At 43.4% G+C, this 24025-nt stretch overlaps 1 protein-coding gene across 1 annotated transcript in view; it reads left to right on the forward strand.

The window, feature by feature from the left end:
• LOC138681636 (saccharopine dehydrogenase-like oxidoreductase) overlaps nt 1–24025 on the forward strand; it is a 214710-nt gene that overhangs the window by 109299 nt on the left and 81386 nt on the right. Inside the window, exons 5-6 of the mRNA XM_069769311.1 lie at nt 8316–8365; nt 16607–16737. Of these exons, the coding sequence (XP_069625412.1) occupies nt 8316–8365; nt 16607–16737 (181 nt within the window). The remainder of the gene's footprint in view (nt 1–8315; nt 8366–16606; nt 16738–24025) is intronic.

Here is a 24025-nt window from a genome sequence, read left to right on the forward strand (position 1 = left end):
TTAAGGGCGAACTCAGCCAACGGCAAAAAGGACACCCAATCATCCTGATCAGCAGAAACAAAGCATCTCAGATATGTTTTCAAAGTTTGATTAGTTCGTTCGGTTTGGCCATTTGTCTGAGGATGGAAAGCCGAGGAAAAAGACAAATCAATGCCCATCCTAGCACAAAAGGATCGCCAAAACCTCAAAACAAACTGGGAACCTCTGTCAGAAACGATGTTCTCCGGGACACCATGTAAACGAACCACATGCTGGAAAAATAATGGCACCAAATCAGAGGAGGAAGGCAATTTAGACAAAGGTACCAAATGGACCATCTTAGAAAAGCGATCACAAACCACCCAAATGACCGACATCTTTTGAGAGACGGGGAGATCCGAAATAAAATCCATAGAAATATGCGTCCAGGGCCTCTTCGGGACCAGAAAGGGCAAAAGCAACCCACTGGCACGAGAACAACAGGGCTTAGCACGAGCACAAGTCCCACAGGACTGCACAAAAGAACGCACATCCCGTGACAAAGACGGCCACCAAAAGGATCTAGCCACCAAATCTCTGGTACCAAAGATTCCAGGATGCCCAGCCAACACTGAACAATGAATCTCAGAGATAACTCTACTAGTCCATCTATCAGGGACAAACAGTTTCTCCGCTGGGCAACGGTCAGGTCTATCAGCCTGAAATTTTTGCAGCACCTGCCGCAAATCAGGGGAGATGGCAGACAAAATTACCCCCTCTTTGAGAATACCCGCCGGCTCAGGAACACCCGGAGAGTCAGGCACAAAACTCCTTCACAGGGCATCAGCCTTCACATTCTTAGAGCCCGGAAGGTACGAAACCACAAAATCAAAACGGGAGAAAAATAACGACCATCGAGCCTGTCTCGGATTCAACCGTTTGGCAGACTCAAGATAAGTCAAATTCTTGTGATCTGTCAAGACCACCATGCGATGCTTGGCTCCTTCAAGCCAATGACGCCACTCCTCGAATGCCCACTTCATGGCCAACAACTCTCGATTACCAACATCATAATTACGCTCAAGCAGGCGAAAACTTTCTAGAAAAGAAAGAACATGGCTTCATCACCGAGCCATCAGAACTTCTTTGCGACAAAACAGCCCCTGCTCCAATCTCAGAAGCATCAACCTCAACCTGAAACGGGAGCGAAACATCTGGCTGGCACAACACAGGGGCAGAAGAAAAACGACGCTTCAACTCCTGAAAAGCCTCTACAGATGCAGAAGACCAATTGACCACATCAGCACCCTTCTTGGTCAAATCAGTCAACGGTTTAGCAACACTAGAAAAATTAGCGATGAAGCGCCGATAAAAATTAGCAAAGCCCAGGAACTTTTGCAGGCTCTTCACAGATGTCGGCTGAGTCCAATCGTAAATGGCCTGGACTTTAAGAGGGTCCATCTTGATAGTAGAAGGGGAAAAAATGAATCCCAAAAATGAAACCTTCTGAACCCCAAAGAGACACTTTGACCCCTTCACAAACAAGGAATTTGCACGAAGGACCTGGAACACCATTGACCTGCTTTACATGAGACTCCCAATCATCCGAAAAGACCAAAATATCATCCAAATACACAGTCAGGAATTTATCCAGGTACTCTCGGAAGATGTCATGCATAAAGGACTGAAATACTGATGGAGCATTGGAAAGCCCGAATGGCATAACCAGGTACTCAAAATGGCCCTCGGGTGTATTAAATGCTGTTTTCCATTCATCGCCTTGTTTAATACGCACAAGATTATACGCCCCTCAAAGATCTATCTTGGTGAACCAACTAGCCCCTTTAATACGAGCAAACAAATCAGACAGCAACGGCAAAGGATACTGAAATTTGACTGTAATTTTATTAAGAAGGCGGTAATCAATACAAGGTCTCAAAGAACCATCCTTCTTGGCCACAAAAAAGAACCCTGCTCCTAACGGTGATGACGACGGGCGAATATGGCCTTTCTCCAAGGATTCCTTTATATAACTCCGCATAGCGGCGTGTTCTGGCACAGATAAATTGAACAATCGGCCCTTAGGAAACTTACTACCAGGAATCAAATTAATTGCACAATCGCAATCCCTATGAGGAGGTAGGGCATTGGCTTTGGGCTCATCAAATACATCCCGATAATCCGACAAAAACTCTGGAACTTCAGAAGGAGTGGAAGACGAAATAGACAAAAATGGAACATCACCATGTATCCCCTGGCAACCCCAGCTGGACACAGACATAGATTTCCAGTCCAATACTGGATTATGAACCTGTAGCCATGGCAACCCCAAAACGACCACATCATGCAGATTATGCAACTCCAGAAAGCGGATATCCTCCTGATGTGCAGGAGCCATGCACATGGTCAATTGGGTCCAGTACTGAGGCTTATTCTTGGTCAAAGGCGTAGCATCAATTCCTCTCAATGGAATAGGATACTGCAAGGGCTCCAAGAAAAAACCACAGCGCCTAGCATACTCCAAGTCTATCAAATTCAGGGCAGCGCCTGAATCCACAAATGCCATAACAGAATAGGATGACAAAGAGCAAATCAGAGTAACGGACAATAGAAATTTAGACTGTACCGTACCAATGGTGGCAGACCTAGCGAACCGCTTAGTGCGCTTAGGACAATCGGAGATAACATGAGTGGAATCACCACAGTAAAAACATAGCCCATTCTTACGTCTGTGTTCTTGCCGTTCAGCTCTGGTCAAAGTCCTATCACATTGCATAGGCTCAGGCCCATGCTCAGATAGTACCGCCAAATGGTGCACAGCTTTACGCTCACGCAAGCGTCGATCGATCTGAATGTCCAAAGACATAGACTCATTCAGACCAGCAGGCATGGGAAATCCCACCATGACATCCTTAAGGGCTTCAGAGAGACCCTTTCTGAAGATTGCTGCCAGGGCACATTCATTCCACTGAGTGAGCACAGACCACTTTCTAAACTTCTGACAATATATCTCCGCTTCATCCTGACCCTGACACAGAGCCAGCAAGATTTTCTCTGCCTGATCCACTGAATTAGGTTCGTCATAAAGCAATCCAAGCGCCAGGAAAAACGCATCAACATCACGCAATGCCGGATCTCCTGGCGCAAGGGAAAATGCCCAGTCTTGAGGGTCACCACGTAACAAAGAAATAATGATCTTTACTTGTTGAACAGGGTCACCTGAGGAGCGAGATTTCAAGACAAGAAACAATTTACAATTATTTTTGAAATTCAAGAACTTAGATCTATCACCAAAAAACAAATCAGGAATTGGAATCCTAGGCTCTGACATCGGATTCTGAACCATAAAATCTTGAATGTTTTGTACCTTTGTAGTGAGATTATCCATCCAAGAGGACAGACCTTGAATGTCCATGTTTACACCTGTGTCCTGAACCACCCAGAGGTAAAGGGGAAAAGAGAGACAAAACACACTGCAAAGAAAAAAAAATGGTCTCAGAACTTCTCTTATCCCTCTATTGAGATGCATTAGTACTTTGGGCCACCTGTACTGTTATGACCTGGTGGTCAGGACAACAATGGACCTGGTGGTCAAGAGCACACGGAATGACCTGATAGTTACTGATAATAAAGGACGAGCTCTGGGACGTGGGAACTCTGCTGACCGCAATCCCTAATCCTATCACACACACTAGAAATAGCCGTGGATTGCTCCTAACGCTCCCTATGCAACTCGGCACAGCCTAAGGAACTAGCTAGCCCTGAAGATAGAAAAATAAAGCCTACCTTGCCTCAGAGAAATTCCCCAAAGGAAAAGGCAGCCCCCCACATATAATGACTGTGAGTAAAGATGAAAATACAAACACAGAGATGAAATAGATTTAGCAAAGTGAGGCCCAACTTACTGAACAGACTGAGGATAGGAAAGGTTGCTTTGCGGTCAGCACAAAAACCTACAAAAAGACCACGCAGAGGGCGCAAAAAGACCTTCCGCACCGACTCACGGTGCGGCGGCGCTCCCTCTGCGTCCCAGAGCTTCCAGCAAGCAAGACAACAATAAAAATAGCAAGCTGGACAGAAAAATAGCAAACCAAAGAAAATACAAGCAGGAACTTAGCTTCTGCTGGGAAGACAGGTCACAAGAACGATCCAGGAGAGAACTAGACCAATACTGGAACATTGACAGGTGGCATGGAGCAAAGATCTAAGTGGAGTTAAATAGAGCAGCCAGCTAACGAATTAACCTCGTCACCTGTGGAAGGAAACTCAGAAACACCCACCAGAGGAAGTCCATGGACAGAACCAGCCGAAGTACCATTCATGACCACAGGAGGGAGCCCGACAACAGAATTCACAACAGTCTGCAGAGTTGTTTACTCATACTATGGCCTGGGATTCAGAGGTCTGCTCCAAAGCTTCAGTGTCTGCTAGTCAGCAGAGTAGGCCAGCCATCCACCGCCTGTTTACCTAAGTACTATTTTTAACGGCATCTGTCCCAGGAAATCCTTTTGGGCCTAGTAGAATTTAGTGCTACTCAGCAGTGTACCCCACCAATGAAGCAAGCTACACCGCCTGTTTACCTAACTACTATTTTGTAACGGCATCTAGCCCAGGAAATCCTTTTGGGCCTAGTAGAATTTGGTGCTACTCAGCAGCGTACCCCACCAATGAAGTAACCTACACCGCCTGTTTACCTAACTACTATTTTGTAACGGCATCTAGCCCAGGAAATCCTTTTGGGCCTAGTAGAATTCGGTGCTACTCAGCAGTGTACTTCACCCGTGAAGCAAGCTACACCGCCTGTTTACCTAACTACTATTTTTTAACGGCATCTGGCCCAGGAAATCCTTTTCGGCCTAGTAGCAATTTCTGCTACTCAGCAGAGTACCCCACCCATGAAGCAAGCTACACCGCCTTCTTTCTTTCTCAATCTAACCCCTCGGCTCTGGGGTTTCCACTCTCCCTCCAGCTCTCTCCTTCTCACAGGTGGACTACTGCGTGTTTTTACACTGTGGCAAATCTTTTGGGCCCAGGCATAAGAAGTCGTTGAGGTAATGGATAATATGTGCCGCCTTACAAATGTCCATGACGACACATTCGAGGAAGCAACTAAATGCCTCAAATAGTGAGCAGGATATGGAGCACCCCATGGGCAAACAGCGATCTATGTAGTATGCTCCTTCACAGAAGCAGCCCAATAGGAGGACACTATTCGGAGGCACAGGTAGTAACCGGAACGCCCCCTCAATGTCTGTTTTGGCCATTAGGGTGCCCCTTACCAACTTCTTGACCCACCTGATTGCCTCTTCAAAGGAGGTACAGTACATAGTACTGTATTTGGTTCTACATCGATGTTGTCGTTTACTGACCTGCCCCTTGGATATGACAAATGGTGGATTAGTCTGAATGTATTGGGTTAATTTTTTGGCACAACTCCAAACGGGGGTACCAGTACGTCTTCTAAGGAAAGTGTTGTGAATGGACCCACTGCCATTCTACCTAAAGATATTTCTTTTTTTATTTTTTTTTGTCAAGACGTCTGGGTGTTGGTAGAGTGATTTTAGATTTTTACTCCAGCCTTTCTTGATTTTAGAAGGGCATTACATGCCTATATCTGTGTCTCCTCCTCCTTTTACTCCTCCACCTCTTTTCTTTTTGCATGACTATATGTAGTTATGACTTTTCTATGTGTTTGTTGTGTCTTCTGAGCAGTTTGTCAGCTTTTGGACACCTTTTCTATGTGTTTTCTATGTGTTTGTATGTGTTTGTGTTTGCCTGCCATTGGTTTCAATGGGGTTCGACGGTATTCATCGAACGTTAGACGAACATTCGTCGTTCACGTGCCAGTTATTGAACCAAACCCAAACACTAGGAAGGTGGCTCAACACTATTCATTAATGTGTTTGTGTAGTATGACTATCTGGATTAATGGGCTAACCATTCAAAGTTTGAAAATGGCTTATTTTTTTACATTTTTGTCAAATTTCTGATATGTTTTGCATTTATTTATAGAAATAGCCTAAATTTATCATTATCATAAAGTATGATGTGTCATGAAAAAACAGGCTCAAAATCAATTGAATATGTTGAAGCATTGCAGAGTTACTACACAAAGTGTTGTGAATTCTGCTCTTGGGCTCCCTCCGGTGGTTGTAAGTGGCACTTTTGTGAGTTCTGCTCTTGGTCTCCCTCCGGTGGTTTTAAGTGAAATGGCTGCTCCTTGGATTTAGCTGTCAGCAGCTGCTTCCACTGATTGTCTTTTCTGCTCGGCTATTTAGCCTGGCTCTTTCCTTCAGCTTGTGCCACTTGTCAATGGTTCCTGGTTGGATTCACATCTCTTTGGATTTCCCTGTTATCCTGACCAGTTCAGCAAAGCTAAGTCCTTGCTTGCTCTTTTCTGTCCACAGGTTGTGGACTTATCCGTTCTGTGCTTTCTATGTTTGTCCAGCTTGTCAGTATGAATTAATTCTGTGATGCTGGAAGCTCTGGGAAGCAGATTTACCCTCCACACCTTTAGTCAGGTGTGGAGATTTTTGTAAATTGTGTGTGGATTTTTTGTAGTGTTTTATACTGACCGCACAGTATTCCATCCTGTCCTATCTATCTAGCTAGACTGGCCTCCTATGCTCATCCTAGTTTCATTCTTTGTATGTCTTTTCCCTCTCCACTCATAGTCATTACTTGTGGGGGCTATCTATCCTTTGGGGATTTTCTCTGAGGCAAGATAGTTTTCCTGTTTCTATCTTTAGGGGTAGTTAGTTCTCAGGCTGTGACGAGGTACCTAGGGAGTGTTAGGAGCATCCCACGGCTACTTCTAGTGTTGTGTTGAGCTTAGGGCTGCGGTCAGTACAGATACCACTTCCTTCAGAGCTCGTTCCATGTTGCTCCTAAACCACCAGATCATAACAATATAGTAACACTGGTCATCTTCTGTTTTGTGGTGTGGGAGGCAGAGGTCTACCTTTGGCAGGCATTGCTGGTATGGAGGGCTATTAAGAAATAAAAAATTACATGTTATCATTACAATCATGAAAGTTCAGTCAATCAAAATATAAAATTAATTATCCACTCTGTAAACGGCATAATGAGAAAAAAATCTAAACACCAGAATCACATGGTAAATAAAAAAAATTATAATTGCACTTTATTATCAATTTTGTCGCACTTGGAATTTTATCCAAGTTTTGAGAATGTCACATGATATAATAAATAGTGTCATTCAAAAGTACAACTTGTTCCCCGAAAAAAAGCCCCTATGTGGACAGAACAATAAAAATAAAGTTAAGGCTGTTGAAAGCAGATGAAAGAATAAAATCTTAAAATAGCATGATATGAAGGGGTTAATGCCATAACAAATATCTGTACCATCACCCTGGAAACTTCAACTAAATTTTGAATAGATGATTGCCAGTTCCATATTTTGGCATAGGGTCCAGTGTATGATACTGATTTTCCAGGAGAGGTAACTCTTGTTGTCACTGTCCTTTACTGTAAAGTATGTGCTATCGGGATAAATAGATTATATTTCTTTATGAGGACATAGGCGACAAATATATTGATCTGGACCTTGTTTTTTATCAACCTAATTTCTGCACATGGACTTTAAACATTTTCGTTTTGTATTACTGGAACCTCCTTATATCCTAGCAATATCCGATATAGACTTTACCCTTTCTTATTGTATACTATAAATAGGCCTGATGCTGTCGCATCGGGAGTGCGGTGAAATTAACATAGACGTCACCGCTATTCCCCACGCAGGCGCAGTAACAGCTCGTATGCACGGGTAGAGCGCGCAGTTGTGGCTTTTATTGCGCATGTGCGGGAATAGCGGAGATATGTATGTCACTTGCGCAGGCGCAAGTGACACTGCCGCAGTGCCTTATGGGATTCGGGGACAGCGGCCGGAAGTCCCAACTGGCGATTATTATATATAGATATTTGTTATTCTTGTTATTCATATCCTTAATTAAAGTTAATGTTTTAATTAAAATCTATGAGTACAATCTGAGTGCGACAGCCATGTAGCATAGACAATAAGGCTATGTTCATATGCAGCATTTTTGCTGCTTTTTTCCCCGCTATATTGGAAGTAAAAATGCTGTGTTCAAACCTCGTATTTTTCTACGTTCTCAAAATCTCTGCAGTTCTCAAATTCAGTCAGGAAAAAAAAAGTGTGTACATGAGATTTCCGAAATTTTATTTGTATTTAAAAAGCTGTGAAACACTGCATGTGAGCCTGGCCTAAGGATTTTCATAATAATAGTCACACACATTTTATGGTTCATTGTTAGTTTTATGTGGATGGGAAGATACAAGGAAAATACTTTATTTGTTTATTTCTTTCTAATTTTTAGGTACCTTGACAGCTGTAGAAGGTTTTTTGTCTGTAAAGTCTGGACCAGAGGTTAGTTTAATTCTTGGTGAAATAAACATTAGTAGCCAAGGGCGTAACTACATTGGGTGCAGGGGTTGCAATCCCACCCAAGCCCTGGAGTTTAGGGGGCCCCAAAAGTCCCTTTTGCCTATATAAAATAATCAATGCTATTAAAGGCTTGCAATAATTTGGAGCTTTTGCATAGGAGCCAATGAGCTGCAAGTCCCTCCTCTGTCAGTAGCATACTGTTATCAGTGAGTCATTGTGTACCATGGAATAGATTAACCCCTTTCTGACATTAGACGTACTATCCCGTGGAGGTGGTCTGGGCCCCTATGACTACCGACGGGATAGAACGTCATCACCGATCAGCCGTGCTGACGGGGGGAGCATGGCCGATCGTGGCCGTGTGTCAGATGATTATCACAGCTGACATACGGCACTATGTGCCAGGAGAGGTCACAGACCGCTCCTGGCACATTAACCCCCGGAACACTGCGATTAAACTTGATTGCAACGTTCCAGCAGCATAGGAAAGCATTACACAGGGAGGGGGCTTCCTGCGTGCTTCCCTGAGACCCTTAGAACAACGCGATGTGATCGCATTGTTCCGGGCGTCTCCTCCCTTCAGGCCCTGGATCCAAAATGGCTGTGCGGCTCCTTCCGGGTCCTGCAGGGAGGTGGCTTGCAAGCACCGGCAAGCCTGAGAACAGGTGCCGGCAAGCCTGCAGCACTGCCTATCAGATCGCTGATCTGACACAGTGCTGTGCAAAGTGTCAGATCAGCGATCTGACACCATAGCATTATGTCCCACCCTGGGACAAAGTAAAAAAGTAAAAAAAAAATATTTACATGTGTAAAAAGAAAAAAAAAATCCTAAATAAAAAAAAAAGATATTCCAATAAATACATTTCTTTATGTAAATAACAAAAAAACTAAAATAAAAGTACACATATTTAGTATCGCCGCATCCGTAACCACCCGACCTATAAAAGTGTCCCACTAGTTAACACCGTTAAAAAAAAACGAGGTAAAAAACAATGCTTTATCATATTGTCAAACAAAAAGTGGAATAAAACGTTATCAAAAAGACGGATATCAATAAACACGGTACCGCCGAAAAAGTCATCTTGTCCAGCAAAAAACGAGCCGCCATACAGTGTAATCAACAGAAAAATTAAAAAGTTGTAGCCCTCAGAATAAAGCGATGCAAAAATAATTATTTTTTCTATAAAATAGTTTTTATTGTATAAAAGCGCTGAAATATAAAAAAAATGATATAAATGAGGTATCGCTGTAATCGTACTGACCCAAAGAATAAAATAGCTTTATCAATTTTACCAAACGCGGAACGGTATAAACACCCCCAGCCAAAAGAAATTCACAAATTGCTGGTTTTTGTTCATTCTGCCTAACAAAAATCTGAATAAAAAGCGATCAAAAAATGTCATGGTACCAATAAAAACGTCAACTCGTCCCGCAAAAAGCAAAACCTCACATGACTCTGTGGACCAAAATATGGAAAAACTATAGCTCTCAGAATGTGGTAACGCAAAAAATATTTTTTGCAATAAAAAGCATCTTTTAGTGTGTGACAGCTACCAAACATAAAAACCCGCTATAAATAATAAATCAAACCCCCCTTTATCACTGCCTTAGTTAGGGAAAAATAATAAATTAAAAAAAGTATTTATTTCCATTTTCCCATTAGGGTTAGGGTTGGGGTTAGGGTTAGGGAAGGGTCTAAAGTTAGGGTTAGATTTGGGGCTAAAGTTAGGGTTAGGGTTGGGCTAAAGTTAGGGTTGGGGCTAGAGTTGGGGTTAGGGTTTGGATTACGTTTACGGTTGGGTTAGGGGTGTGTCAGGGTTAGGGGTATGGTTAGGGTTGGGATTAGGGTTAGGAGTGTGTTGGGGTTGGGATTAGGGTTAGGGGTGTGTTGGGGTTAGGGGTGTGGTTAGGGTTGGGATTAGGGTTAGGGGTGTGTTGGGGTTAGGGTTGGAGTTATAATTGGGAGGTCTCCACTGTTTAGGCCCACCAGGGGCTCTGTAAACGCAACATGACGTCCGATCTCAATCCATACAATACTGCGTTGAAAAAATAAATCTGTGCTCCTTCCCTTCCGAGCTCTGCCGTGTGTCCAAACAGTGGTTTACCCCCACATATGGGGTATCCGCGTACTCAGGACAAATTGCACAACAACTTTTGGGATCCAATTTCTCCTGTTACCCTTGGGAAAATAAAACAAATTGGAGCTCAAGTAAATTTTTTGTGAAAAACAGTTAAATGTTCATTTTTTTTTTTTTTTAAACATTCCAAAAACCCATGTGAAACACCTGAAGGGTTAATAAACTTCTTGAATGTGGTTTTGAGTACCTTGAGGGGTGCAGTTTTTAGAATGGTGTCACACTTGGTTATTTTCTATCATATAGGCCCCTCAAAATTACTTCAAACGTGATGTAGTCCCTTAAAAAAAAATGGTGTTGTAAAAATGAGAAATTGCTGGTCAGCTGTTAACCCTTATAACTCCCTAACAAAAAAAATTTTGGTTCCAAAATTGTGCTGATGTAAAGTAAACATGTGGGAAATGTTACTTATTAAGTATTTTGTGTGACATATATCTGTGATTTAAAAGCATAAAAATTCAAAGTTGGAAAATTGCGAAATTTTCAAGATTTTCGCCAAATTTCCGTTTTTTTAATAAATAAATGCAGGTAATATCAAAGAAATTTTACCACGACCATGAAGTACAATATGTCACGAGAAAACATTGTCAGAATCATCAGGATCCGTTGAAGCGTTCCAGAGTTATAGCCTCATAAAGGGACAGTGTTCAGAATTGTAAAAATTGGCCCGGTCATTAACGTGCAAACCACCCTTGGGGCTTAAGGAGTTGATGAAGCTGCCAGTTGAGGACCTGAGAGGCGCTGATTTCTCAAACTACAGACTCTAATGTACTTGTCTTGTTGCTCTGGTTCTACTCTGGTTAGAGCCTGTTTGTGCCCTCCTCTGAAGGGAGTAGTGCACACCATTGTAGGAAATGTTCAGTTTCTTGGCAATTTCTCGCATGGAATAGCCTTCATTTCTAAGAAAAAGAATAGACTGTCGAGTTTCACATGAAACTTCTTATTTTTTAGCCATTTTGAGAGTTTAATTGAACCAACAAATGTAATGCTCCAGATTCTCTACTGGCTCAAAGGAAGGTCAGGTTTATAGGTTCTCTAATCAGCCAAACTGTTTTCAGCTGTGCTAACATACTTGCACAAGGGTTTTCAAGGGCATTCTAATCATCCATTAGCCTTGTTACACAGCAAACAAAGTACCATAAGAACACTGTAGTGATGGTTGTTGGAAATGGGCCTCTATACACCTATGAAGATATTAAATTACAAACCAGACGTTTGCAGCTAGAATAGTCATTTACTACATTAACAATGTAAAGAGTGTATTTCTGAATTATTTAATGTTAGCTTCATTGGAAAAAACTGTGCTTTTATTTCAAAAATAAGGAAATTTCTAAGTGACCCTAAACTTTTGAATGGTAGTGTACATTATACAGGTTATAGAGAAGCGTGTATACATGTGTATCATACATATACACGAGAAAGCTGTGTCTGCAGCTGTATGCACAGAAGCGATGAATGAGCTCTGCTGCATAGAGCTTCTCCAAGACACATTGCTGTGATTGTGCATCAGATTCCAGAGACAGGAAATCGGGGAGAAATTGACGTGACCTCACAGGACGTCTTCGAATTCTCCGCTAGATATCATGTGACTAGGAGAACAGCTCAGGTTACAGAAGGATTTGGGAAAGCAAGGTATTAAGTAAAGTTGGCAGTTAGTTTACATGAAAGGGCCAATACCTGCTAGAGTATGATGTGCCTAATTAACCCCTTCCCGACCTTTGACGCCACGTAGGCGTCATGAAAGTCGGTGCCAATCCGACCCATGACGCCTATGTGGCGTCATGGAAAGATCGCGTCCCTGCAGATCGGGTGAAAGGGTTAACTCCCATTTCACCCGATCTGCAGGGACAGGGGGAGTGGTAGTACAGCCCAGGGGGGGTGGCTTCACCCCCCCCCCCCCCCGTAGCTACGATCTGTTTCACTTTCAACAGCCAATCAGAGCGATTTGTAATATTTCACTATTAAAACTGGTGAAATATTACAATCCAGCCATGGCTGATGCTGCAATATCATCGGCCATGGCTGGAAAAACTAATGTGCCCCCACCCCACCCCACCGATCGCCCCCCCCCCCAAGCCACCGATCTGTCCGGTACACTGCTCCGGCTCCCCTCCATGCTGTGCTCCGCTCCCCCCGTGCTCTTGTCCGCTCCCCCCGTGCTCCAATCACCCCCCCGTGCTCTGATCCAACCCCCCTGCACTCCAGTCCACCCCCCCGCGCTCCGATCCACCACCCCATGCTCCGATCCCCCCCCCCCCCCGTGCTCCCCTCCCCCACCCCATCATACTTACCGTTCCTCCCGGGGTCCGTCCGTCTTCTCCCTGGGCAGTGCGCCCGCCGAATCTGCCGGCTGGCAGATTCGTTCCAAAGTGCATTTTGATCACTGAGATAGGTTATATCACAGTGATCAAAATAAAAAAAATAGTAAATGACCCCCCCCCCCCCCTTGTCACCCCCATAGGTAGGGATAATAAAAAAATAAAGATTTTTTTTTTTTTTCCCCACTAAGGTTAGAATAGGGTTAGGGTTAGGGTTTCGGTATGTGCACACGTATTCTGGTCCTCTGCGGATTTTTCCGCTGCGGATTTCATAAATCCGTAGTGCTAAACCGCTGTGGATTTATGGCGGATTTACCGCAGTTTTTCTGCACATTTCACTGCAGTTTTACAACCGCGATTTTCTATTGGAGCAGTTGTAAAACCGCTGCGGAATCCGCAGAAAGAAGTGACATGCTGCGGAATGTAAACCGCTGCGTTTCCGTGCAGTTTTTCTGCAGCATGTGTACAGCGATTTTTGTTTCCCATAGGTTTACATTGAACTGTAAACTCATGGGAAACTGCTGCGGATCCGCAGTGTTTTCCGCAGCGTGTGCACATACCCTTAGAATTAGGCTATCTGCACACGGTGCGGATTTGGCTGCGGATCCGCAGCGGATTGGCAGCTGCGGATTCGCAGCAGTGTTCCATCAGGTTTACAGTACCATGTAAACCTATGGAAAACCAAATCCGCTGTGCCCATGGTGCGGAAAATACTGCACGGGAACGCTGCGTTGTATTTTCCGCAGCATGTCAATTCTTTGTGCAGATTCTGCAGCGTTTTACACCTGTTCCTCAATAGGAATCCACAGGTGAAATCCGCACAAAAAACACTGGAAATCCACCGTAAATCCGCAGGTAAAACGCAGTGCCTTTTACCCGCGGATTTTTCAAAAATGATGCTGAAAAATCTCACACGAATCCGCAACGTGGGCACATAGCCTTAAGGTTAGGGTTGGAATTAGGGTTGTGGTTAGGGTTGTGATTAGGGTTATGGTTACAGTTGGGATTAGGGTTAGGGGTGTGTTGGGGTTAGTGTTGGAGGTAGAATTGAGGGGTTTCGACTGTTTAGGCACATCAGGGGTCTCCAAACGCAACATGGCGCCACCATTGATTCCAGCCAATCTTGTATTCAAAAAGTCAAATGGTGCTCCCTCACTTCCGAGCCCCGACGTGCGCCCAAACAGTAGTTTACCCCCACATATGGGGTACCAGCATACTCAGGACAAACTGCGCAACAATTACTGGGGTCCAATTTCTCCTGTTACCCTTGTGAAAATAAAAAATTGCTTGCTAAAACATCATTTTTGAGGAAAGAAAAATGATTTTTTATTTCTCTGTGTTGTAAACGTCTGTGAAGCACTTGGGGGTTCAAAGTGCTCACCACATATCTAGATAAGTTCCTTGGGGGGTCTAGTTTCCAAAATGGGGTCACTTGTGGGGGGTTTCTACTGTTTAGGCACACCAGGTTGCTCTGCAAACGCAACGTGACGCCCGCAGACCATTCCATCAAAGTCTGCATTTCAAAAGTCACTACTTCCCTTCTGAGCCCCGACGTGTGCCCAAACAGTGGTTTACCCCCACACTTGGGGTATCAGCGTACTCAGGAGAAACTGGACAACAACTTTTGGGGTCCAATTTCTCCTGTTACCCTTGGGAAAATAAAAAATTGCAGGCTAAAAGATCATTTTTGAGAAAATAATTTTTTTTTTTTATTTTCATGGCTCTGCGTTATAAACTTCTGTGAAGCACTTGGGGGTTCAAAGTCCTCACCACACATCTAGATTAGTTCCTTTGGGGGTCTAGTTTCCAAAATGGTGTCATTTGTGGGGGATCTCCAATGTTTAGGCACACAGGGGCTCTCCAAACGTGACATGGTGTCCGCTAATAATTGGAGCTAATTTTCCATTTAAAAAGCCAAATGGCGTGCCTTCCCTTCCGAGCCCTGCCGTGTGCCCAAACAGTGGTTTACCCCCACATATGGGGTATCAGCGTACTTAGGACAAACTGGACAACAACATTTGGGGTCCAATTTCTCCTATTACCCTTGGCAAAATAGGAAATTCCAGGCTAAAAAATCATTTTTGAGGAAAGAAAAATTATTTTTTATTTTCATGGCTCTGCGTTATAAACTTCTGTGAAGCACCTGGGGGCTTAAAGTGCTCAATATGCACCTAGATAAGTTTCTTGGGGGGTCTAGTTTCCAAAATGGGGTCACTTGTGGGGGAGCTCCAATGTTTAGGCACACAGGGGCTCTCCAAACGCGGCATGGTGTCTGCTAACAATTGGAGCTAATTTTCCAATCAAAAAGTCAAATGGCGCGCCTTCCCTTCCGAGCCCTGCCGTGTGCCCAAACAGTGGTTTACCCCCACATATGAGGGATCGGCGTACTCGGGAGAAATTGCCCAACAAATTTTAGGATCCATTTTATCCTATTGCCCATGAGAAAATTAAAAAATTGAGGCGAAAAGAAATTTTTTGTGAAAAAAAAGTACTTTTTCATTTTTACGGATCAATTTGTGAAGCACCTGAGGGTTTAAAGTGCTCACTAGGCATCTAGATAAGTTTCTTGGGGCGTCTAGTTTCCAAAATGGGGTCACTTGTGGGGGAGCTCCAATTATTAGCCACACGGGGGCTCTCCAAACGTGACATGGTGTCCGCTAAAGAGTGGAGCCAATTTTTCATTCAAAGAGTCAAATGGCGCTCCTTCCCTTCCAAGCCCTGCCGTGCGCCCAAACAGTGGTTTACCCCCAGATATGAGGTATCAGCGTACTCAGGACAAATTGGACAACAACTTTCGTGGTTCAGTTTCTCCTTTTACCATTGGGAAAATAAAAAAATTGTTGCTAAAAGATAATTTTTGTGACTAAAAAGTTAAATGTTCATTTTTTCCTTCCATGTTGCTTCTGCTGCTGTGAAGCACCTGAAGGGTTAATAAACTTCTTGAATGTGGTTTTGAGCACCTTGAGGGGTGCATTTTTTAGAATGGTGTCACTTTTGGGTATTTTCAGCCATATAGACCCCTCAAACTGACTTCAAATGTGAGGTGGTCCCTAAAAAAATGGTTTTGTAAATTTCGTTGTAAAAATGAGAAATCGCTGGTCAAATTTTAACCCTTATAACTTCCTAGCAAAAAAAAATTTTGTTTCCAAAATTGTGCTGATGTAAAGTATACATGTGGGAAATGTTATTTATTAACTATTTTGTGTCACATAACTCTCTGGTTTAACAGAATAAAAATTCAAAATGTGAAAATTGCGAAATTTTCAAAATTTTTGCCAAATTTCCGTTTTTATCACAAATAAACGCAGAATTTATTGACCTAAATTTACCACTAACATGAAGCCCAATATGTCACGAAAAAACAGTCTCAGAACCGCTAGGATCCGTTGAAGCGTTCCTGAATTATTACCTCATAAAGGGACACTGGTCAGAATTGCAAAAAACGGCCAGGTCATTAAGGTCAAAATAGGCTGGGTCATGAAGGGGTTAAGACGCACACCACTTGGTGAATTTGTCTCATTATAAAGGTGCTACGCGCCTCTGGTAGAATTGTACTCCAATCATGGGCTGGAGCACATTTCTGGCGTACGTTACCCCACTAAAGTGGCATAACTTTTCATGATTTTGAAAGGTGTCACTTAGTGAAACCCTGTCCCACCCATTCTTCGCCCACATTGGCATAGCTGGGTGGGACTGGTGTGAAATGGCAAGTGACAATATTTCTGCACAACTTATAACATTATTCGCTTTGTCACACTTATGTTGTTTAGGGCCCTTGTCTTCATGAGGGGTCCTGGCAATCTCTTATCGATGTAGTTACAGATCGGGCAAGTATGAAGAATTTCAGAAAGAAATTGGCCCTCAAGCCACTTCCAGTTATTGGGAAAAAGTTAAAAAGAAGGTAAGTTTAATTAATCTCAATCTTTCTTCTATTTACAATAGTCCATCGAGTTCAACCTAGTTCTTTTTTCAACCTATGTAGCTATCACCCACAATCTTATGTGGACTGAGGAAATCATCCAGCCCTTTTTTAAAAGCTTTTATTGTTTCTGCCATTAATACCTCTTGTGGTCGGGCATTCCTCAGTCTTACTGCTCTAACTGTAAAGAACCCTTTCCTTTAACTGTTGTAATCGCCTTTTTTTTTCCACCCGTGATGAGTGCCCCCTGGTCCTTAGTATGGTCTTTGTATTAACCACACATGTCTTTATACAAATAAATGATATCCCCCTATGAGACGTCTTTTTTCTAAGATAAACTAGTTTAACTTTTCCATCCTCTCATCACATGTAAAGTGCCATGGAATAAATGGTGCTATAATAATAAATAATAATAATAATAATATGAGAGGCCTTCCATCCCATGTAATAATCTAGTTGCCCACCTTTGAACTGACTTCTGAATTTCGTTTTATAAATGTGGAGCCCAAAATAGGATCCCATATTCTAAATGTGGCCTCACAAGTGATTTTTATAGGGGTAACTGTTGATCTCACTGGATTTTTATCTCTTTTTATACACTCTCTAAAACCTTGTTTGCTTTTGCATCTGCTGCTTGACATTGAGTACTGCTGCTCTGCTTACTTGTAACCAGAATACCCGAGTCCTCCTGTTGTTTAATACCAATTATTCTCCGATTTAATGTATATTCAACAATGGGACTACTCCATCCTAGGTGCATTACTCTACATCTATCAACATTAAATCTCATTTGCCGAGTGTTTACCCATCCAGTCATCTTATTTGCTTTCGTGTTTCTTGTGTAGCACAGCCTCCTGAATTTCACTTGTCTCCACTCCTAACTTGTCTCTCTCAGTGAACATGATAAAACAATTGCGAACTTTCTTTTCTTCAAACACTGCGTTGTTGTTCCTCCTAGAAATGTAAGAATAAATTACCAGCTCCAGTTGTTTCAGTGCACTTCCTGATTCGGCTTGGAGACATTGCAGAGCGGTTATTGTTATGCTGGGCTGGGCCTTGTAGTGACATCTACCTTTTCAAGCCTGTGCCATCACTTCTGCTGGTGTTGCTGTTCCTGAAAGAAGACATTCCTGATCCCTGATTTCTCCTAATTCCCAACCCCCCTTCTGCCACCAAGACCAGGTCTCTCCTTCTGTGGCAGATTTTTTTTTTCCTTCATGCATCCTGAAGCTGTCCAGTGCTCATCAGTGACACCAATGCTCCTCTTTGGCCAGGGCTTTTTTTTTTCTTTTTTCAATTTTTTTTAAATCCCCGTTTTTACACTACATCCGTTCATGCGTCCTAAAGCTATTGAGCCGTTGATCAGCATCCAATTGTGGTGCTTTTCTTTCGCATGCACACGCGTAAAAAATATTGAATACAACATTTTTTATTAGTTGATAGGATTACATTAGGCACAGTAAAAAATATGTAGTAGTAATCAGTGTATACTATAGTATTAATTTTTTTTTACTGAATACAGTCAGGATTAGTGTCAGATTGTTGCGGGTACTCAGTAATTTTTTTTTTTTTAACTGACATGTGTGTTTGTTTTTACCAAATTTTGATTATTTTTTTATTCGGTATTTGGTATTACACAGTATTCAGCGGAGAAGGCATACGTTTTCCTTGCCTCAGACGCTGATAGTGAAGGAGAGGAAGCCACCTTCATTTTTCCTCCTCCTAAACTGAGGCCAAACCACCACGCAGAAGTCCCAGAACAGAAAATGGACCTCACCACCCGAAGATTGTGAGCCATAGATTCCAGATTTTGTGGCACAGTCAAGTATCCAATTTTTATCAGCCTCACAGAAACAGACTTTTTCTCAGAGGATTTTGTGAATTTCATGGTGGTCGAGACAAATTTGTATGCCAAGCAATTTTTGGTCCAAAATACCACTACTCTATTTTCTAACTGGGACCCCTGTAGATGCAGAAGAAAGACATTTTGGGGCCTTAATCTTTAAATGGGGTTAGTGAAGAAGCCAGAACTTTGGCAATGTTGGTGTTGACGTTTTGAACAACACTCCAGTATTTTGCATGGCTGTGACCCATAAACGTAGATCATCCACAAATTTTTGCATTATAAATGTAGACCATCCACAAATTTTTGCATTACAATGACAATGCACAGTGTCTTCCTGAGGTGACCCCAATTGTGCCTGACTTTTCAAAGTTCGGCCGGTCATTGAGCACTTCAGCAACAGGTTTGCTGAGATGTACATCTCCCAAAGGAACATCTGCGTGTATGAATCCCTAATCCGTTTCAAGGAGAGGCTCAAATTCTCAAATTAAGCTGTACAAACTGTGCGAGAGTACCTCAGGGTACACCCACAAGGTTAGGGTTTATGAAGGGAAGGACACGTGGATTCAACCCCCTGAATGCCACCCCTGTCCTGGGAGTGGGTAGGAAAATTGTTTGGGATTTGGTGCTCCCACTTCTGGATCAAGGTTATCACCTCTAGAGATGAGCGAATTTGCTCAGGTTCCCTCTTATTCGCCAAGCTATAGGACTTGCCGAATAAGCTGCAGAGGAAACCCTGCTTCCTGGATTGCGCCGGACGATCAGCTGATCAGCACTGCAGCTGTATGTGTCGCAGCTGTGTCACAGTCACGACACATGCATGGAGAGCCTGTTTGTTGGGCTCTCCATGCATGTGTCGTGACTGTCACACAGCCGCGACACATGCAGCTGCGGCTTTTTAAGGGCACTGAGGTTTAAGGTTATAGCGCCCCCAGCGTCGGAATTTCTTCGGGGTCTTGGTGAACATGATTCGGGTTGGTTGTTACTGACCCCAGTGTTGCGATCGCCGTTATTAACGGTACAATGGCGACCACAAAAAAAGTCTGATTTTTCCATTTAATTTCTCTCTCCTCTGATGTGATCGCACAGATCAGAGGATATAGAAATAGGGTTCCCCGATCACCCCCCTCCAGTACCTCCGTTGTCCTTGCAAGCCCTTCTGAAGTCCCCCGGGCCACTGGCTTGTTCTTCTGGGAGAAAATGGTGGGCGCATGTGCAGTGCGCCCACCGAGATCTGCCGGCCGGCACCTGGCAACAATAAGAGATTTTTTTCTATTGGTTAATTTTGATCACTGTGATAGACCCTATCACAGTGATCAAAATAAAAAAAATAGTAAATCAAACCCCTCTTTATCACCCCCTTAGTTAGGGAAAAATAATAAAATTTAAAAATAAATTATTTCCATTTTCCCATTAGAGTTAGAGTTGGGGCTAAAGTTAGGGTTGGGGTTAGGGTTTGGATTACGGTTGGGATTAGGGTTAGGGGTGTATTGGTGTTAGGGTTGGAGTTAGAATTGGGGAGTTTCCACTGTTTAGGCACATCAGATGCGACATGCCGTCCGATCCTAATTCCAGCCAATTCTGCCTTGAAAAAGTAAAACGGTGCTCCTTCCCTTCCGAGCACAGCTATGCACCCAAACAGTGATTTACCCCTACATATCAGATGTCAGAATCTTCAGGACAAATTGCAGAACAACTTTTGGGGTCCAATTTCTCCCTTTATCGTTGGGGCAATAAAAAAATTGGAGGCGAAAAGGTCACATTTTTGTGAAGAAAAAAAAAATATGATTCTTTATTTTTATGGCTCTACGTTATAACTTCTGTGAAGCACTTGGGGGTTCAAAGTCCACACATCTAGATAAGTTCCTTAGGGGGTCTACTTTCCAAAATGGTGTCACTTGTGGGGGGTTTCCACTGTTTAGGCACATCAAGGGCTCTCCAAACGCGACATGGCGTCCGATCTCAATTCCAGCCAATTTTGCATTGAAAAGTCAAACGGCGCTCCTTCCCTTCTGAGCTCTGCCATGTGCCCAAACAGTGGTTTACCTGCATATATGGGATATTAGCAAACTCAGGACAAATTGCACAACAACTTTTGGGGTCCAATTTCTCCTGTTACCCTTGGTAAAATAAAACAAATTGGATCTGAAGTAAATTTTTTGTGAAAAAAAGTTAAATGTTCATTTTTTTTAAACATTCCAAAAATTCCTGTGAAGCACCTGAAGGGTTAAAGAACTTCCTGAATGTGGTTTTGAGCACCTTGAAGGGTGCAGTTTTTAGAATGGTGTCACTTCTGGATATTTTCTATCATGTAGACCCCTCAAAGTGACTTCAAATGTGATGTGGTCCCTAAAAAGAAAAAAAAATGGTTTTGTAAAAATGAGAAATCGCTATTTAATTTTAGCTCTTATAACTTCCTAACAAAAAAAAAATTGGTTCCAAAATTGTGCTGATGTAAAGTAGACATTGTTAGGTGTTGAGTTCCCGCCTCTGCACAGGGGAAATCTCGAACCATCTCCGCCGCGGTCTCCCATTCTTCTCCAGCCGCAGTGGAGTCTGCTCAGCAGAGACGTCGGTCCCAGTGTCTAACTCAGGCTGATACTGGACGACTGGTTACTACTGCCCTTCCAGGCTCTGTCCTTGTAGCCAGCAATGTTCAACGGCGAGCAGGTCTTTCTGGGACAAAGTCCAGCTTTTCCCTTTCTGAGCATGCCCACGGGACGATCTCCCATTGGAGGTCGGGGGTCACATGCTTTGATACTGCAGCAAATCGCATTGGTCCTCTAGGAAGGTCCTGAAGGTATTCTTCTGTGGCAGACTCCCATCGGTCCTTCTGGGAAGGTCCTGTACTTGCTGCAGCTATAAAAGGTTCACATGGCCACACGGTTGTGCGCTAATATACATTTGAAAACGTGTGTGTGGTGATGAGTGCCAGTCGTTCTTTAAACATTCCCTCCCTTGTGTATGGCTGCTCGCGAAAGGTGGATGTCTGCTATCTAGCGCCCTGCTGAGCTATCAGCACAAAGCCACACGTAAACAGCGTCTAACTGCTGTGACCGCCAGTGCAGCGCCGTGCTCTATTAGAGCACTTACCTTACCCAAGTCTGGGTGGTTAGTGGCGTCCGCCAGTGTGGCGCAGCACGCACTTCTGTGCATATTAGTTACTCTGATACCCCAATTGTGGTGTCGATCGCAAGAGGTCTACACGAACTCTAATCCTGTGTCCTGGGATAGAGTTCTGTGATTCCTTGCTTGCGCTTTCTGTGCAGTACTGCGGCCCTGTGACGTAACAGGGTTCGCTTTCTTCATACAGGATGAAGTTAACCCATGTGTGTATCCTCATTGTACCGGCATGTAGTCCGTCATTACTTAGCAGCAGGTTTCATGTCTGCACGTGGACCCCGGGCTGCGAACGCACCTTATTCTATCTATTTAATTATTTGGTGCGTTCCGCTAGCCCTAACAGACATGTGGGAAATTTTACTTATTAAGTATTTTATGTGACTTATCTCTGTGATTGAAGGGCATGAAAATTCAAAGTTGGAAAATTGCTAAATTTTCGCTAACTGTCCATTTTTTTCATAAATAAACGCAAGTCATATCAAAGAAATTTTACCACTATCATGAAGTACAATATGTCACGAGAAAACAATTCTCAGAATCACGAGTGTTAGGGGTCGAGTTCCTGCCTCTGCACAGGGGGAATCTCAGGCCATCTCTGCTGCGGTCTCCCATTCTTCTCCTGCCGCAGTGGAACCTGCTAAGCTGAGATGTCGATCCCAGCGTCTTGCTCAGTCTGACTCTGTGCTAAGAGTTAGTGCTGCATTTCCTGCTTCTGCAATTGAAGTCAGTGCAGGGCAGCGGCGAGCGGACGCTTCTGGGGCTATCTCCTGCTTTTCACATTCTGAGGATGCCCAGAGTAAGATCTCTCAGTGGAGATCGAGGGTCACATGATCAGATACTGCAGCTAAGGTCCTTGTAGGTGCTAGGACTAAATCCTGCTTTGCACTCTGAGCATGCCAAGGGCAAGCTCTCTCAGTGGAGATCTAGGGTCACATGCTCAGGTACTGCAGCACTCCATTGGTCCTTCTTTGAAAGGTCCTAAACGTGCTGCAACTATTTAAGGCTCGCATGGCTGCACGGCCATGCGCTAGTATCAACTCTTAATATGTGCTTTGCGCCAGTGTGTTCAGGGACCCGGCTGAAATAAGCCCCTAGAATGCTGGCACCTCTGGCGAGGAGATTGTGTGAACGTGATTCAGGGACCCGGTTGAAATAAGCCCCTAGAATACCGGCACCTCCGGTGAGGAGATTGCGTGTGTGCATAACCACTGACTGCTATCAGTTAGGCAGTAAGCTTGTGCTCCTGTGAGGCTAACAGGGCGCAGTGCTTTCCTCTCGCGGCTGCTCTGTGAGGTAACAGAACTAGTCTATACCGCCAAACAGTGCCACCATTCACTAGCAGCAGGTTCCTCCTGCATGGTGGACCCCGGGCTGCGAACGCACCATTTATAATAAACATCTATTTCTACTCGGTGCGTTCCGCTAGCCCTAACAACGAGGATCCATGGAAGCGTTCCATGGAATGAGTAAAGTTACACACGTGGTCAAAATTGTTGGTACACGACCTTGTTTAATTACAGAAAAAGCCACAATGGTCATAGAAATAACTTGAATCTGACAAAAGTAATAATAAATAAAGAACTATGAAAATTAACAAATTAAAGTCGGACATTGCTTTTCAACCATGCTTCCACAGAATTAAAAAAATAAAAATAAAACTCATGAAATAGGCCTGGACAGAAATGATGGTACCCCTGAAAATATTGTGACAAAAGGGACATGTTAAATCAAGATATGTTCACTAACTAGCATCACAGGTGTCTACAATCTTGGAATCAGTATTGGGCCTGTATATAGGGCTACAGATACTCACTGTGCTGGTGACATTGTGTGTTTCACACTCAGCATGGACCAAGGGAAGCGAAGGAAAGTGTTGTCTCAGGAGATTAGAAAGAAAATAATAGACAAACATGTTAAAAGTAAAAGTTATAAGACCATCTCCAAGCAGCTTGATGTTCATGTGACTACAGTTGCACATATTATTCAGAAATTTAAGATCCATGGGACTGTAGCCAACCTCCCTGGACATGGCCGCAGGAGGAAAATTGATGACAAATCAAAGAGATGGATAATACGAATGATAACAAAAGAGCCCAGAAAATCTTCTAACCAGGTTAAAGGTGAACTTCAAGCTCAAGGAACACCAGTGTCAGATCGCACCATCCATCGTTGTATGAGCCAAATTGGACTTCATGGGCAACGACCAAGGAGGACACTATTGTTGAGAAAAAATCATTAAAAAGCCAGACTGGAATTTGCCAAACTACATGATGGCAAGCCACAAAGCTTCTGGGAGAATGTCCT

The sequence above is a fragment of the Ranitomeya imitator genome, chromosome 5, assembly GCF_032444005.1.
Source record: "Ranitomeya imitator isolate aRanImi1 chromosome 5, aRanImi1.pri, whole genome shotgun sequence".
NCBI lineage: Eukaryota > Metazoa > Chordata > Amphibia > Anura > Dendrobatidae > Ranitomeya > Ranitomeya imitator.